The 17,040-nt window shown below is 46.7% G+C and overlaps 1 protein-coding gene across 4 annotated transcripts in view; it reads right to left on the bottom strand.

Annotated features, from left to right (window-relative positions):
* Positions 1–323: 323 nt before the first annotated feature.
* Positions 324–17,040, bottom strand: part of LOC142575082 (uncharacterized) — a 221,018-nt gene continuing 204,301 nt past the window's right edge. For all 4 annotated transcript variants that reach the window (XM_075684062.1, XM_075684063.1, XM_075684061.1 and 1 more), the window contains exon 3: positions 324–3,208. In XM_075684062.1, coding sequence (XP_075540177.1) covers positions 1,251–3,185 — 1,935 coding nt within the window. In that variant the 5' untranslated portion in view covers positions 3,186–3,208 and the 3' untranslated portion in view covers positions 324–1,250. The remainder of the gene's footprint in view (positions 3,209–17,040) is intronic.

Below are 17,040 nucleotides of genomic sequence, written 5' to 3'. Positions count from 1 at the left end.
CACAGTATATATAGGTGGGGTTTTTCTAAAGGGGAGGAGGGTGAGGCGGCAGGACGCGGAAAAAGTGCTAGCGTGTCGAATGGAGTGCAAAGGAACGCTGTGTACAAGGTCAAAGCCAGCCCCCCCCCCCCCCCCCCCCTTGGTCTGTCAACACACGCGCGTTAGCCGGCGTGTCAAGGGCGTCTGACACGCCGGCTGACAAAAAAAAATAGAAAGGAAAGGGGAAAAGAAAAGTGGGGGGATACGCCAAGAATTTCCGCGCCCTCCCGCCTCCCACCCCTTCCCCTTTAGAAGAACCCCACCTATATATACTGTGGCGAGAAAAGCATATGTCGCCTTGAAGAAGACAAGTCCACTTGTCGAAACGTTGGCTCCTGCATTCACCTTGTTCACGTTGTGATCATCCCCTTGATAAATACCGGGGTGCACTTTTCAAATTCGCTCGGACGGAGTGTTCGGGCGGTGATGTCTTCTTTCTCTCTTTCTAACCCCTTCCCTCCTAGTTTGTCCCCTTACTCCTTCCCCCTCTCTAGTGCAGCCAACCAGAAAACCTTCTCGTTAATCTTCCTATCTATACATCTTTTCGCTCTCTCTTTTAGAATGCAGTTTCCGACTATGGTGTAAGGAAGTATAACGTTGCAGTGTCTAAATATATACACCACACAACCATTCTGTTTTCTGTGTCATTGGCGCAGTTGTAAAGCTCTGATAACGCTTACAGTAGCATATCAAAGACATTCATTTGCGTTAAGCTTCGCCTATGTACTGTCCACTATTTCGTGGGCCGATCAGAGCTTGGTCACCTATCCTTGCTGCAAGTCTCGCAGCACCGCCACAAATAGTAAATACGACAGGTGAGTGCTGACAAGCACAGGAAACGACGCAACGGTGACCGTTTGAGGGGAACATTGACCTGGCCAAGCGTCGAGAATAATTGAATCATTCTTGACCAGCTGTCACCAGTTGGGGCACATGCGCCGACAAACGCCCGTGAGCGTTGTATTCCATAATGCAGGTCGTATCATCATGCGGCGGCACCAAATATGCTTTCTGCAGCGATAGCTCCTCCATGCCTCTCAGAGTTTGCTGTCACGAAGAGTCGAATATGCGTCAGTAACTATCTTTTGGAACGAATCAAGGGCGTGCACGGAAAGGGCCGGTCTCCACGGCATCCTCTATAGGCCGCTTTTCTGCAACGAGCCATCCAGTGCACGAAAATAATGGGGCCATTCCTTAACCAATCGTGCCTGTTACTTGCAGTAGCAGTACTTCTCCCAGCGGCTGCCGCGCGCGCAATGCGAGTGCGAGCTGTACCAGTCGAGCCGGTCGGCCTGCTGCACCAGGGAGAAGGTGGATGTCTTCCAGTCGACTGAGTGGCGCACGACGGCCTCGAACAGGGCATCGCCAGGCGCCACGGATAGCTTGACCCAGTAGTCACTGTCGGTGGTGTTACCGACTGTGGCGACCACGCCACGCGGGTAGAAGCGGATGGCCAGCACCGACTTGAGTGCCCACGGGGCACACTTGCCATTCAGCTGTTGCCCGACAAGCGTGTTGACGCTGGCGACGACGAAGTGCGCCACCTTCAGGGACAGCGGGTGGTTCACTGCAAACGCCTCGGTCTCCACGCACGCGCAGAACTGAGCCGGCACGGAAGCATCGGCGCAGGTTCTCGTCACGGGCAGCTCGTGCAAGAGGCTCTGGCCGTGCCTTGTCACCGTCCTGGGCATGCCGGATTCGAGCAGCTGCAGCAACGTGGCGTGCATGTCGAAATGCGTCGCGAGCCGCCTCTGGTTCAACTTGAGCGCTGCGGCAAAGCGCGGGTTCTGCTGCAAGAACCAGGGCGGAAAAACGAGGAACGCGTATGGCAAGCTGTCTTCGAACCGCCCGATGTACGTCTTTCGCAGCGATCCGAACCTGAGGCCGTGATCGCTCATGAAGGCGAGCACCGTGTTGTTGAGGATGCCGCTGTCATAGAGCCTGCCCAGGGCGGACCTCAGCGGGGCATCGCAGTGGCCGGCCATGTTCAGGTGGTCGTGGGCCAGCTCGCTCATCCAGAAGTACGCGAAGAAGGGTCGCTTGTCGAGCACCTCGAGTAGGCTCAGCATGTAGTCCAGGTAGAGCTCGAGTGGTGGCCTCGGTCCGAGGCAGTACGAGTTCTTCTTGAGCTTCGACTTGTCGATTGCCATTACTGCATGCCGTGTGTAGTAGTCGGTGGGCGCGTGCCTCAGTCCGTCGCCCACATAACTGTAGAGGCCATACTTGGGCTGTTCTTCGTGGAACACTGTGCGGTAGCCCTTTTTCGCGTACCGCTTCCACAAAAAGTCGAGTGCATCGAAGAACTTTCCTCCCGTCGCGTTCCTTGCTTCGTTCCCGCTCAGACCGGTCAGGAGGGGCGTTTGGTTCGGATAAGAATTGAGGCCCACCTTGTTGTAGCCCATCAGCTCGTAGCCCCTGAGCACAACGCGCACGTAGTTGCCGGTCTCTTTCAGGTGCCGGTTGAAATTTAGCCTAGACACAGAATCGAGTCCCAGGACGAGCACGTTCAGTCCACTCCCTTTGTCTCCAGCCTCGTGCCGCACCTGTTCGCAGCGCTCTTCGACGTCCTTCTTGAGCAGAGGCAGGAGCAGGTACTCCTCGTGGAACAGGGCCCCCCTGTAGCACTGCACGTGCACGAACTCGGCCTTCAGTGGTTCTCCAAAGTTGAGTTGAACTTCGGGCTTGAAGAAGAACGCATCGTCTGGTACGCGAACAGACTCGTTTCGGTATATCTCGATGTAAGTGCATCGCACGTCCTTCGGTTTGCACTTGAAGGCGGTCAGGAGCGACGGCTCGTCGATCACGGGCGTGGTCCCGTTGACTAGCCGAATGAACGAAGGCTTGCCCTTGCAACTGTACCGACCAACTTTCTTATAATATTTGCGTACGCTCTCGTCGAAAAGGTCAAAGTTTGGGATCTTGCAGCCAGGAGTGTCCACTATATACCGTTCCTTCTTCGGCTGGGCCAGTGTCGGTGTCACGCTTGTGCCGTCATTCGTGGACCATGGCACTGTAGCGCTCACTGAGATGGCTTGAGTGTTATATGTGGCGTCGATCACGACTCGCTTATGGATGCAGTAGTAGCCGCCAAGGACAAGGAATCCCAGGAGCAGAGCTCGGACGGTAGGTCTTTCCGGTCTGATCATTTAACTGCGGCCACGCATGGAACCTGCACCAAAAAACGTTTGTTAATTAGAAAGAATGTAAACCCGGCTCATCACTTATAACTAAGATCTACAAGGGCAAAGTCGGTGCACCATTTAGTGATAACGCCACCTGCTCTACAGGCGACGTTGTTCGCATGCAGCCGCACTTGTTGTGCTAGTTAAGCATGGCCAGTTGGGAGGGGCAAGATGCGACTTCACAGGTTGTTACTGCCACATACATGTATACAGTAGAGTCCTCCATCGTTACACCAAAGGTTGATGATGTGTGCGTGTACATACGCGTAAAAAGTGTCGCAGCCTCCCACAAAACACGAAGTATCAATTGCGTAAATTAGTCTTCAGCTATCACAAGTAAGGATAGTAGTTTTATCGGCAATAGAAAGCAGTAAACATTTGCTTACTAACCAAATTAACAAGCGTGGTGTCACGCGCGTACGAGCAAGCATGCGCACATGTCACTCGAAGTCCACGGAAACTCGCTGTGAAAGCAAGCGCGGCCGCAGGAGCAAGCGGATCGACTTTCATGCTGTCTCTCGCTTGAACGAGAACTAAGCGGGGGAGAACACAGCGCACACGAAGGTATCAGCTCTCGGTGCGCCTACGCCTAGACTGTGTCCCCAACGCACATCGCCCACCCCTTCCTCCGCAAGCGCCTTGTGTGCGAAGGAGGTCGGTGCCTTTCGTACCCGCTTTCCTCCCCTCGCATGCTTTCACTCGCACTTACTGCATATGGCAGCAGGCGGGCACGATGTTATGGCCCTTGGTCTTTGTACGGAACATTACGGCGACGCCGACGACGACGGCAGCAATGCGCCTAGAGTGTCCATATAATTGTTATCGCAATAAAAGAAGTTTGTCCGGTCAGTGCCTCCTCCATACTTTTAGCGCCTGGTAGACGGGGGGAATACGGGCGGCCGTCAAAGCGAGTAGGACCGTTCACCACCAGGCACCGCCACTCAAACAGGGTCTCTGGCACTTTGCCCGACCGGCCCACGCATCACACGCGCCAATGCGGCCGTCGCCTCGCCGTTTTCCGAAGACTTTGAGGTGTTTTTCGGCTGCTTTCAACGCTCGGCCATGGGGACATAGAAGACCTACTCCTCCACTAAGCTCTTAAACCCGCTCGCGGTAGAATCTAAATTAAGCAGAGAAACACAAAACATGGCAAACCCGAGCTTAGCGCTTGGCCGCAGAACAAGTTAATTCAAAATACCCTGTTAAATATGAACCGGCCTTGGAGCAAAACAGCGCTGTGTGTTCTTGGACCGGGTGCAGCCTGCCTTAGCGCACGATTAAAGCATTTGGTGACAACAAAAAAATCGTTTATCGCAAGAAACGCCTTCACAGCCTTACATGCGTTGGCCTACGGTTAAAACATTTGCTAACAAAAGAAAAGATCATATTGCCGCGATGCTATCTGTGCCCAACCACGCTAACGACGAAGATGACAACCTCGAGTGTGCAAGCAAGAAGGCGTGCTGGCGCCACGACCGCTCAGGTCAACGACAACGACCGCTGCTTCTCACTCCGGTGAACGAAGTAACATCGACGTCAATTAACGACGTCAATTAACGACGTCAAAACGAAGAAGAAGGAGCGGTGTTAAGCGTTCCTGCTTTCAGGGCTCAGGTCAAGTATCGGGTGGTATTTTCTTTGCTCAGCTTGTAATTTTCCGTTACTCTTTTTCTTTATGTGTTCTTGTGTTAGCCTTGCTTGATGTCTGTATCATCATCGGGCTACGAGGCTTCCCCATGGTGAGCCTCGGTAGCTCCTCAGGAACTGCCGCTTCAGTTCTTTTCTTCGCAGTGGAGCCGGCAATGTTCTTGCGGCCATGGTGCCTACTGACGGCTGAACGATCAATATGAAAAATCCAAAGACGATTCAGAGCGAACTGCAGAAGGCCTCACCTCACTTCCGCCAGATTACAGGGGTCCGGCGATTCGGCAAAGGGGGTATACTTTGCTGCTCACCCGACCAGGCCTGTGTCAAAGAACTTCTCAGTTCTACCACCTTCGCTTCACATCCGGTGAGCTGTTTCGTACCGCCATATCTCGCATGCTCTAGAGGCATTGTGCGAGGGATAGACGCCACATTAACCCCTGACGAGATTTTAGACATGTTCTCGGTGGCTGGAGTCACAGCCGTTTACCGGTGTAGTCGAGTAATTGACAACGAAAGTAGACCAGCAAAGTCGGCTATAGTTACGTGTGCTGGAACGATGCAACCAACGGAAATCGAGGTCTGGCCCCTAATTTACCAGGTAGAAGCTCTGGCTACACGCATTTTACAATGCATCAAATGTAGGTTTGGTCACAGCGTCAGGGGCTGCAGATCTGCACCCCGCTGCTGTACTTGTGGAGACAACCACAATTTTAGTGACTGATCGTCAAAAGATGATAAATGTTGTCTCTGTGGCAGTGGTCACCCCGCCAACTACTCGAATTGCCCTGAAAGGTCACAGGAAATGCAAAATATAGATGTAATTGAAAGGAGACGTTGCTCAAGCCGTGACGCTGTTGTTGGGGTCCAGGGGAGATTTAAGGGATATGCAACAAATGGTTGCAGACTCAGCCCTTTCCGATTCTATTGCGACAGCGGTCCAAAAGGCGTTGTCAAAAGCTATGGAACAATTAACATCAAACCAGTCGGAGACTCTCCCTCAAGTGTTGACTTCACAAGTGATTTAGCTGTTCAGCCCTTTAGCGAGTTCTAATGCTACTCGCAGATTCTTACACAGACCCTAACATAGAATGCTCAAGAGCTAATGGATCCCTTATCAGTTATTGTAGAAGGCGCAGACAATGCGAGGCCATCAAGTTCAATTCAGCAGACCGACAACGAATGCTTCTCAAGATCAGTGTCGGAAAACAACCAGGATGTAGAATAGGACCTCCCGACGCTAAAACGCACAAGATTACCTAACGGTAATCGTCGGTCTCTGTGCCGCATTCAAAAAACAAAAAGTTTCTGAAAGATAGTCTTGCCAAGTCAAATTCCAATCCTAACTCTTCCAGCTCTGTCCCTGAATCAAAACCCACAAAGTACGGTAAAAATAGTACTTCGAAGAAAGATTTTCTGAACGACAGTATTTTAGAGCAAATGGTCTCTAAAGTAGGCATTAAATCATCATAGGTTATTTAAAGGTGGAACTGCCGTTACATTATTTCAGCAGCTACCGGTTTAATATATTTTTGTTCAATACTTTCTCCCGACATTATTCTTTTGCAGGAAACTTGGCTCTCCAATGGCCAAGATTTTCATATAAAAATTATCGTTTATTTCGATTGGACCGTCCATCAAGAGCCGGAGGACTTGCTTTCTTGATAACAACAAAAATGTGCCACTAAGTGAAAATTTCCTAGCAGTATATGTCTACGGAGTGTGAGATACTAGCAATAGATGTAACTATTCCTAGTTGTTCCCCATTTTCCTTAGTTAACACATATTTTCCCACAGGCGTGCATGATATTCGTTTCCTTTATACCGTTGTCAAACCTTGTTGGAAAGAAATTGTGGTAGCCGGAGACTTTGATTCGCATCATGTGTCTTGGGGTATCAAAACGGACTCATGTGGAAAGTGATTGTCGGACTGGGCAATTAGTCAAAATTTTTGTTGCTTAAACACGAATTCAGCTACCTTTATTCAGGGTCTTTCTAAATCAGCATTGGATCTAACATTTGCCAGTTCAGGAATTTCCGTAACTTCCTGGTCTACTGTCAGCTCAGCCTCAAATAGTGACCATCTACCTATTAGGGTTGACATTGTCTGCCCTGTTATTCCCCTGGAGTCTCCGACGCGGACTTGTGTCAACTATCAGAAATTTCACAGTGTCTTGAAAACGGTCCTCAAGTCCCAGAAAGCGGTATCCAATCACATCAAAGCAATGAGGCTTCGCGCTGTATTAAAATTTTCTTTAAAAAGTTCCCATTTAATGTTAACATAAGCAAAAGTACTACCTGTCCTTGGTGGAATTCGGATTGCACGCGGGATTATAGAAGACGAAAAGCCGCGTGGAAGAAATTACTTTGCAATCAGTGTCCGAGTAACTGGAGTGATTATAAATTCGCAGCTGCTGCGTTCAAGAGAACAGTATCGAATGCCAAATGCGAGTATGACGAAAAACATGATGACTTCCTCTCTAAGCCCTGCAACAAAAATCTCTTTTCAGATTCCTTCGATATAGAAAATTCATACCGACACTAGCGAAGACTGAATCGGTAATTCTTTCACCACGTGAGACATCTGCTTCATTAGAGTTCATAGGAAAGGGCTTAGCGCAACGCTTAACATCACGTTTGCCAAATGGCCACTAAGGCCTCCCATCGCCGATGAGTTGCGGAAGACACAGTGTCAGAACTGTCTAATGTCCTTAGATGTCTGCCTGCCTCAGCTCCAGGTCCTGACGGCATTTCCAATGCCATGCTAAAATTATTGTTTGAAATGTCTTCTGATGACAGTCTGAACACAGTAAATAATTTTCTACAAAATGCTTGGATTCCATAAGAATGGAGGACTACCAAAATTATTCACTTGCTTAAAAAACAAAGAGCCAGCTACAATCTTGACAACATTAGGCCTATCTCTCTTACGTCAAATATGGTAAAACAAATTGAAAGAGTTTTATATGATCGCATGATGGGTCATTTATCTCCAATTTCGTTACTGAAATACGTTTCCGGCCCGGTCTCTCCATTTGGTGTGCGCATGTAAATTAAGAAAGCCGCATCCAACTTGCTGAACATAGAAAAGAAGTTAGTGCTTTAGTGACTTTTGACATCGCAAAAGCTTATGACAGCGTTGAGTAATCTCTACTACTGGGCAAATTACAGTCCTACAACTTTCCGAGATATATACCGGCATGGATTATTGAATTTCTGAGAAACAGGACATTTCATTGTTTTCTAAACGGCTTTTCTTCAAGAAAGTTCGATCAGACAAGAGGGGTGCACCATGGGGCTGTTCAGTCTTTTGTACTATTTCACATATTGATGAGTTCAGTACCACTGCACCAGGATGTGAATTTGTTGTCTATGCAGATGACACTACACGTTTCGCGACTGCTAGAGACATCAACTCTCTTCACCTGTCTTTGCAAACGTACCTCTGTACTCTAGAGACGTGGCTTCACAATCTGCATCTATCACTAAACGTAAACAAAAGTGCAGTCCTTGTTTTTCCGCTTTCCGGGTCGTTGCAGTTATAATTAGTATATGAACAGAGAACCATGCGTCAGGTATAGTCGCTTAAATACTTGGGTATCATATATGACGGAAAACTTAACTGGCGATCTCACATATAAAATATTGGAACGAAGGAAACACGAGCCGTATAGGTTTACTACGTAGAATCAGTAACCGACGTTCTGGTATGCGAAGTGACACACTAATTATGATTTATCGTATATACGTACGACCGATTCAAGAATTTGGGTGTGTTTTATTTTCCGGAAGTGCAAAATATAAATTAAGACCCATTGTTCTATCAGACAGAGAAGCTCTTCGACTATGTTTAGGTCTCCCTAAATTCGTTGCTAATAATGTATTATACCAGGAAGCGCGCCTACCTACCCTTCACACGCAATTCCGCATGCTTACAGTTCAAACCTACTTAAGAACTTATGAATCTTCGCTACGACGTAGACAATATGCATTTATTAGTGAACCAAATCCATTTTTTGAGGACACGTGGTCATTCTTGCATACCCCAAAAGTTGTACTTGTGCAAGCACAATTGGCACCTTTAAATGTTAGCCTTAGAGAAATAATTCCGCTTCATAGGTCTCCATGGTCGCTCAGAATTAAATTTGCAGACAATTTTTTCCAAACAATGCAAAATGTCTGCCCACAACATATTTGAATGACCGTTGACAAATATATTTGGCCCGTTTCAAAATAAATGTAATAGCGACAGATGCTTCTTCGTGTGAAGGCAGGCCTGGGTATCCACTCATCATCCCTCGATTAGTCTTTTTCACTTCGCCTACCTTATTACACATCACTTTTTCATGCCAAAATTCTGGAAACAGTTCTTGCCTTGCGGAAATTACCCCTTCATACTACAAGAGTTATTATCGTCACAGGTTCTCTATCTGTATGCAGCGCAGTTACTGCGTTTACAAAATCGACAACATAGAACACGTTTTATTCATTAGCTCCGCCTCACTTAAGTTTAGTTCATAAAGTATGGGTCCCAGGTTACCGAGACATCCATATTGATGAAATAGCCGATTCCTTAGCACGAGCTTCTTTAACAGGTCCTGTGCTATCTCTGCTGCTGGCAACGGCGCACATCACTGCAGCCAGATATAGGCAATTTTCTTTGAGCGAAGACAAAAAAGCCCTGTCATTAGCAAAATGTGCAGATTTTTGCACCTAAATTATTCTTGGAACCGGAAATGGTGTCCTAATCGGAAATTCAAAGTTTCATTTACTAGGCTACGTTGCCGTATTCCAACACTTCATTTTTACTTGCACAGATATGGTCTGGCGGTATCCCCTCTATGCTACCTCTGCAATGAACCGGAATCTATAGATCATTTTTATTATCCTGTCGGCGGTTTTCTGCCATAGAAAGCTATGTATATAAATCTCACTTCAAAATGGAAACGGCTGCGCTCACATCGGGCTACGCATGTTTGGGTTTTCGGGTGGACCACCTTCTCGGACCGGCCCGAAACGATCATCACCATCTCCAAGAAGTGGTCCGGTGCCTTTGGAGACCAACTGCAGGTCAGTCGGACCATATTTCGGCGTTTTGTAGCTGATTTTCCACCTTCAGAACGTGGCGAGCTGCTAACCCTAACTTCAGTTAGGGGAGCAGCGCCGGCGCCGGCAGGCGAGCGCGCACTCGAGCATGGCGGCCTTAAGATAAACTCCGGCTGCGACATCGAACCCGCTACTTATTACAACGTCGCGACTTGAAGAACAGATGTATTCCACTGCATCTCAGGTGGGGGATGCAACACCACACCACGGCAATAAGGCAGCTACGATCAACAACAACGTGCAAACCGCTACCGTGGTCAACGAAACGACAGCAGACGCCGAATGGGAGCGCATTCTTTCCCTGAAGGAAAAGAAAAATCTCGCTCAGCAGCGCCACTCCGCGCAAGGAAGCGCACTGCCACCAGGTCCGATTATCAACTCGTCCAAACCCATGGCACATCGCGGACGCCCACGACTCAAGCGTCTTGGTGTGGTCATCAGACCACACCAAGGGCTACCACTCAAGAATGTTGCCAGTCAGGCCCTGGCAAGAGCCGTCATGGAGGCGTGCAAGGACAGTACCACCGACAACAATTTTATTCTAAGAATCAAGTCAGGTTCCAACATTGCAGTAATATCCACCCCGAATCGGGATACGGCCAAGGTCATGCAAGCCATTAAATCCCTGAGAAGATACAGGCAGGAGAAGATACGACGCGGGGAGTAATCCACGGGATTGAAGCACACACCCCTTCTGACGTGCTGCGATCGAACATACGCATCCGAACGCAGGGACTGGAGTTGATCGACACAAGAATGATGGGCGACTCACAAAGTCCTTTGCTGACCTTCTACGGCAGCCAAGTGCCAAGGTGTGTTTATTACTTCGGGGGGGGGGGGGGGAGAAACTCTGCACACCCTCCCGAAATGCGGTACAATTCTGCCGTATCTGTGGCACCGTGGGACACCGCACCCACGTATGTCCACAGCCTGACGTACAGGTGTGCCGCTCGTGCGGGGTACGGGAGCCTGCCGATGGACACACGTGCACCCCCAAATGCGCCATTTGTGGGAGTGATCATCCAACGGGTGACCGCCGATGTCCCAAAAGACTAAAGCCTGTCAGGCAGATATCAGGACCACGGCCAAAGAAACCAACGAAGACCCAGTTACGGTGGTTCGCCACCGAAGACGAAGACTCCGAGCTGGAGTTCCTACCGGCAATGGATCGTCGCAACCGCTCCAGAACCCGCTCGCCGTCGCGGAGCCGATCTTATTCCGGGCAGCCGGGCCAGAGAATACGGTCGGCATCCCGACCCAAGGTGCTTCAGCAGTAACATCAGACAAAAAAGAAGGAGACCCCGAGAAGCAAGTCACCGGAGATCCTACTGGCATGCAGCACCCCTCAAAATAATCAGGTGAGCTGGGCGCAGGTCGCATCTCCCACTGCCAATGCTAAGAATACACCTACACCAATCACACAAAACCCAGAGTACAAGAAAATAGTAAAAGAAAACAAAATACTTCGAAACAATTTAACCGAGCTACGAGCCGAGTTTGAAGCTTTTAAGCGCATGGAAAACAACAGCACATCACAGCAACCCATACAAATTGCGGAACGCACTTCCAAATCACCACCGCAGACATCACTGCAACAAAGTACCGCCTCTGGCGCTCAATCGGTAACGCTGGAACAGTTAGCACAAAACATGCAACTAATGTTCGCAGAGCTACACAAACTCAAGCGAATGGTAGAGGATGTGCAAACAAAAGCCGCAGCCGTCCCCCGAAAGAGAGTCAGTTTAAGTCCGGGAGCTCCTACCAGGACACCTAAAGCTATAGAGCACACTGATAGTGACAGTAATATCCATAGATAATATGGCAAACAACACAAAGACCGGACACATTGAAATCTGGCAATGAAATTGCTGCACGCTACGCACTAAATTGGCTAATTTCACGCACTACATAGAATCGGCGCTTATCCCTCCCGACGTTATCTGTATTCAGAAAATAGGGAAACAAAATCAAAAACTCAAAGGATACGAGCTTTATGCTCACCCTGACTACCCTCAAGTGGCCACCTTTGCCAAGAAGGATGTCGCGATTAGCGTAAATTATTTTTGGGGGGACCTATTCAGCACCAGATTATCACGATTTGGCCGCAAAAAAAGGGCAAACCCAAAACAATTATTGTCAACGTTTATAGTTCTCCCAGAGAAAAACACGGATTTCGAAAACGTGGTGGCCACCGCGGTGCGACTCGCTCAAGGTAGGGACAAATTAGTATTGTTAGGCGACTTTAACGCACAACACTCAAACTGGGGCTACAGTAGAGACAATCCCAATGGCATCTTGTTAGCAGACGTTGTAGAGCGCTACGGACTTTTCCAGCTAACTCAACCGGATCTCCCAACGCGAATCGGGAACAGCGTGTCCCAGGACACTTCCCCCGACCTCACGTTCACCAACAACGAAAGTGAGACGCGATGGACGAAACTAGGTGAAAACCTAGGAAGCGATCACTATATCTTAAGCGTATCGGTTAATGCAGCCAGGATTCGAAGAGCTATTGGCAAAGCAAGGCTATCCGAGTGTACCAAATTTCGTGAAAAACAGAAAACAATCGGCAGCATAACAGACGTAGGAGAATGGGCCGAGCGGATCCGAGTTATTCACTCTTTCTTTCTTTATTGATTTATTTAAGACAATGAACAGATTGCCTTAGGGGACACGGCTAAAGGCTAACATTTGCCTGACTAGGCCGTGCCACCCGTACATTGGCAGCAACATGGCAGTGGCAGGCTTTCAGGAGGTCACACATGAAATTATAGTACACATTTTCGACACTTGAGAACACAATTCGCGTAAGAAAAAAGAAAATATGTTAAAATTTATACAGTTTTCTAAAAAATTGAAGCACAACAACTACAGGAAAAAGAAGCATGTACGAAATTTTTCATACCTGTAGCTGAAAGGTTAAAGTTTACACAGTTTTCTAAAAACAACAACAAGAAACATGTACAAAATTTTCTATACCTGAAGTTGAACATTTCTATTAGTCTTCGGATAGTAACAATTCTTTTACCGTTTTCTTAAAGTTTTGCTTTGAAATTCCAAAATTTAGCAGGTCCAATGCCAAGGGGTAGTCGTTTAGAAGGTTAGGAAGTTGAACTGCTAGTTTTTGATCTCCGTATTTTGTTCTGCAACGTGGTATTCCTATCAGAGTTTTTCTGAGGTTATAGCTTGTCGTTTTGCCATGGTATTTACTTTGGAAGGAACACTTGTCTTCCCAGAATTGCCGTGAAATTTCGAGGAATAATTTGTAAGTGTGAAGTTTTGATACTGTTAATATTTTATATTTGTTATAGTATGGTTTAGTGGTATCAGTACGTTCTAAGTTACCTATCGCGCGCAGTGCGCGGTTTTGGAGTGTTTGAATTGATTTTAAGTTAGTTTGTGCGGTGGTTGACCAAACTAGGAAACAATAAGTTAATCGAGAATGTATAAGCGCGTTGTAAATATTGCGCTTCACATTTATCGGTAGCAAATATCGCAACCTATTTAGCACACCGACAGCACGAGCAATATTTTTTCTAACATCTACGTGCGGTGACCAGGACATATTTTCATGGAATGTAATTCCTAAAAATCTGGCTGTTGGTGCCTGTTCGAGGTTGACCTTCTGAAATTGGAGTGTTAGCTGAGGGTGGATTATTGTTCCTTTTGATTTGAAACTAGATACTTCGTTTTAGTTATGTTTAATTGGAGTTTATTCGCATTTAGCCACAAGCTTAGTTGCTGCAACCAGATGTTAACTTGCTCAAAAAGATTTCCTATTTTCCTTCCTGAGAAGAACACGTTAGTATCATTCGCGTATAATATAACATTGGAACAGCCTTGAATTTTGACAATATCATTAATATAGAGTAAAAATAAAACAGGCTCCAAGACGGATCCTTGCGGCACGCCGTACTCAATGTGCTGAATTTCAGAACTAACTCCATTCATTGTTGTGTACTGTGTTCTACAGGTGAGATAGCTTTTTATTAAGGATAATGCGACACCACGAATTCCATAAAGAGGTAGCTTTTTCAAAAGGACATCATGTTGCACGCAATCGAAGGCCTTCCTAAAATCTAGAAAGATACCTAGAGTTAACATTCGGTTTTCTATGTTGTCAAGGATTTGTTCCTTTATTTCAAGTAAAGCGGTTTCTGAAGATTTAGCCTTACAGAAACCATATTGCTCCTGAGCTATTATTTTATACGTGTTTAGAAACTCACAAAGTCTTCTATTAATTACATGTTCAGCAATTTTCGCGAAGACAGAAAGAACGGATATTGGCCTGTAGTTATTCATGTCGTTAACTGGGCCACTTTTATGAATGACAGTCACTCGGGCTAGCTTCATCTTATCTGGAAACACACCGTTAGAAAGAATTAAGTTACAGATATGTGCAAGAGGCGTGCTTACAATTTCACTGACGGCTTTCAGCGGCTTCACTTTTATATCATCTTCACCTGGAAGCACAACTGTCTTTCAACGATAAGATTATGGTCTCTATCTCGTGCTGCTCAGTAGGCGCCAAGAACACCGTAGAAGAACGTCGATTTAATATATATTCCGTGCAAGAGACCGGTGTATCATTTTGTGAGAGCGCACCAGCATCAATAAAATGAGAATTAAAAGTATTTGCAACCTCAATATCTGACAATTCACTGTGCTGAAATGCAACTTTTCTTGCAATAGCGCCTTTGTTAATTACTTCATTGATCGCTTTCCACATGAGATTTGAATTCCCCATGATAGCAAAAAACTTGTTCGCGTAATATTCTTGTTTAGAGCGTTTAATATCAGAATTCAATTTGTTACGCTCAGATTTGAAAGACCGAAAGTGATCTTCACTTCTGCTACTCAAAAAAATTTGGAAGAGCTTGTTACGACATTTTATCCTGTTATAGAGGTCACGAGTTATCCAAGGCTTTCTAGCTTTGTTGTGTTTTTTAAACTTCTTAAGTGGAAAACATCTGTTGTATAAGAACGCGAAGGTAGATATAAAAACATCGTAAGCCTTGTTTACATCAGTTTCCGCGGTCACTTCGTCCCACCGATAACCAGAGACTACTTCAACAAGTTTCTTAACACTCTGTTCTGAATAAATTCTTTTTAAGCTTTCAGGGCATATATTGGATGGCTGTCTATGAGGTAGCAGACAGTATATAGGCAAGTGATCACTAAGATCGCACATCAGGACTCCTGCTCTTACATATTAAGGAGAAAAACTCGTCACACAGAGGTCAAGTGTTGTCTGGCTTGTAGGTGTGATGCGAGTAGGCACGTTAATGACATTTGAACACCCGTATGATTCAAAAGTTTCCTGAAAACTCGCATATTCTAGGTTGTCTGGGCAAGCATCTGTATTAAAATCGCTCATTACTATTGTATCGAGTTTAAGTTCGATGCTGAATTCTAATAATTTTTCAGAAAATTCTAAAAAACTTACACATGGATCCAGATGGCGGGCGGTACACTAGCGAAATCAAAGTGTTCATGCACTGAAGACCAATACATTCATAGCATTCGTTAACAATCTTGAGCTCGGGGATTATACTGTACGATAGACCAGAACGGACATAAATAGCAATTCCTCCTCCTCGTTTTTTCGTTCGATAAACAGACATACAGTCATACCCAGAAATAGAAGCGCATTCATCCTCTGATGTAAACCACGTTTCACTAAAACAAAGCAAGTCGAAGCAGTGTTGCAGCTCAGACAGATACAAATTGACTTCATCAAACTTATTTCTCAAACTTCCACATTAAAATGAAATATTGAAAGTGGACAGTGGTTCTTTAACGACGCGACATCCCCAGTAAATTGGAATTCCAGGGTCGCCATTGTGGTTTAGTAAACATAACGCATTTTTTGCTATCACGTGTGCCGCCGTCACTTCGAGGCTGTAAGACTGGTCAGATCCTCCTCGCCGCGTGTGACAACAGCTCGGTCGCCGCTCCTTTTTCGCACCAAAACTTTACCGTTTGAGTGCCAGACGTATGCGTATCCTGAGGTCCGGGCCATTCCTTCGTCTTTGATAAAATAGCGCGTGATAGCCGTGTCATATTTTCACAGAAAAACACGTGCCCATGGTCCTTTAGTTACTTCTTGTTAGCAAGCCAGGAATCGCGAAGTTCCTGGTGAACAAAACGAATAATGATCGCCCGTGTTTTGCCTGGTTTGGCGGGAAGTCTGTGTATAGCCATAACATCACTCTTGTTCAATAGTGGAAGCTTAATTTGCATCGCTACTTCGTTTACCTTCATCATTAGGTCTTCGTTCTCGCTTTCAGTAATGCCGTGTATTTCAATATTTAACCTGCGGCTACGGCATTCAAGATTATCCAGATCCCGTTTGATTTGGGACAATTCACTGCTCGAATTCGCATGTTCAAGTTGATCAACTCTGTTTGATAGTTGCGTGGTAACTTTTTCCTGAGCCTGCAGCCTCGTCTGAAATTCATCGAATTTATCAGAAATATGTTGCACAGACGATTCCAGTTCCACCAGTTTGATTGGCAGAACCAAAAGGGTATCTAGCTTGGTTTCGATTGCTAGAAGTCTAACTGCTATGTCTCTCTGCGACGTTTGCCGCTCAATTTCAGCATCCGCCTCTTGGGGTCGGGGGTCACAAAAACAACTAAAACAACAACGGACGCTCCAGCCGTGGATCGCCACCTCTTGCATCTCTGGGAAGCCCGGAGAGACCTCACAAAAAGATGGAAAAGGCAGAAGCTTAATCGCAAACTCAGGATACGGATAGCCCAGCTAGCGCAGGAAGCTAACGAATACGCACAAAAGTTAAGCAACAGCAATTGGCGTCAGTTCAGCGACTCGCTTCGAGGCACGTTGACTACAAAGAAAACATGGCGCATTCTTCGAAGTATGATTGACCCGGGAGGAACAAAAACAGTCGCGAATCGCACACTCAAGCTGCTTGAAAACGAGTTTGAAGGTCGGGAAGCTGACATGATAGACAAAATTAAACGGATATACGTAGGAACTGTTCCGACCGGGCAATCCCCCAAACCCGTTCACGAAGGTCAGGACCAACCGGAACTGGACGTCCCCG

Source organism: Dermacentor variabilis, chromosome 3, assembly GCF_050947875.1.
Source record: "Dermacentor variabilis isolate Ectoservices chromosome 3, ASM5094787v1, whole genome shotgun sequence".
Classification (NCBI taxonomy): domain Eukaryota; kingdom Metazoa; phylum Arthropoda; class Arachnida; order Ixodida; family Ixodidae; genus Dermacentor; species Dermacentor variabilis.
The sequence above is the reverse complement of the archived record's forward strand: the minus strand, read 5'-3'. Positions and strand labels throughout refer to the sequence as shown.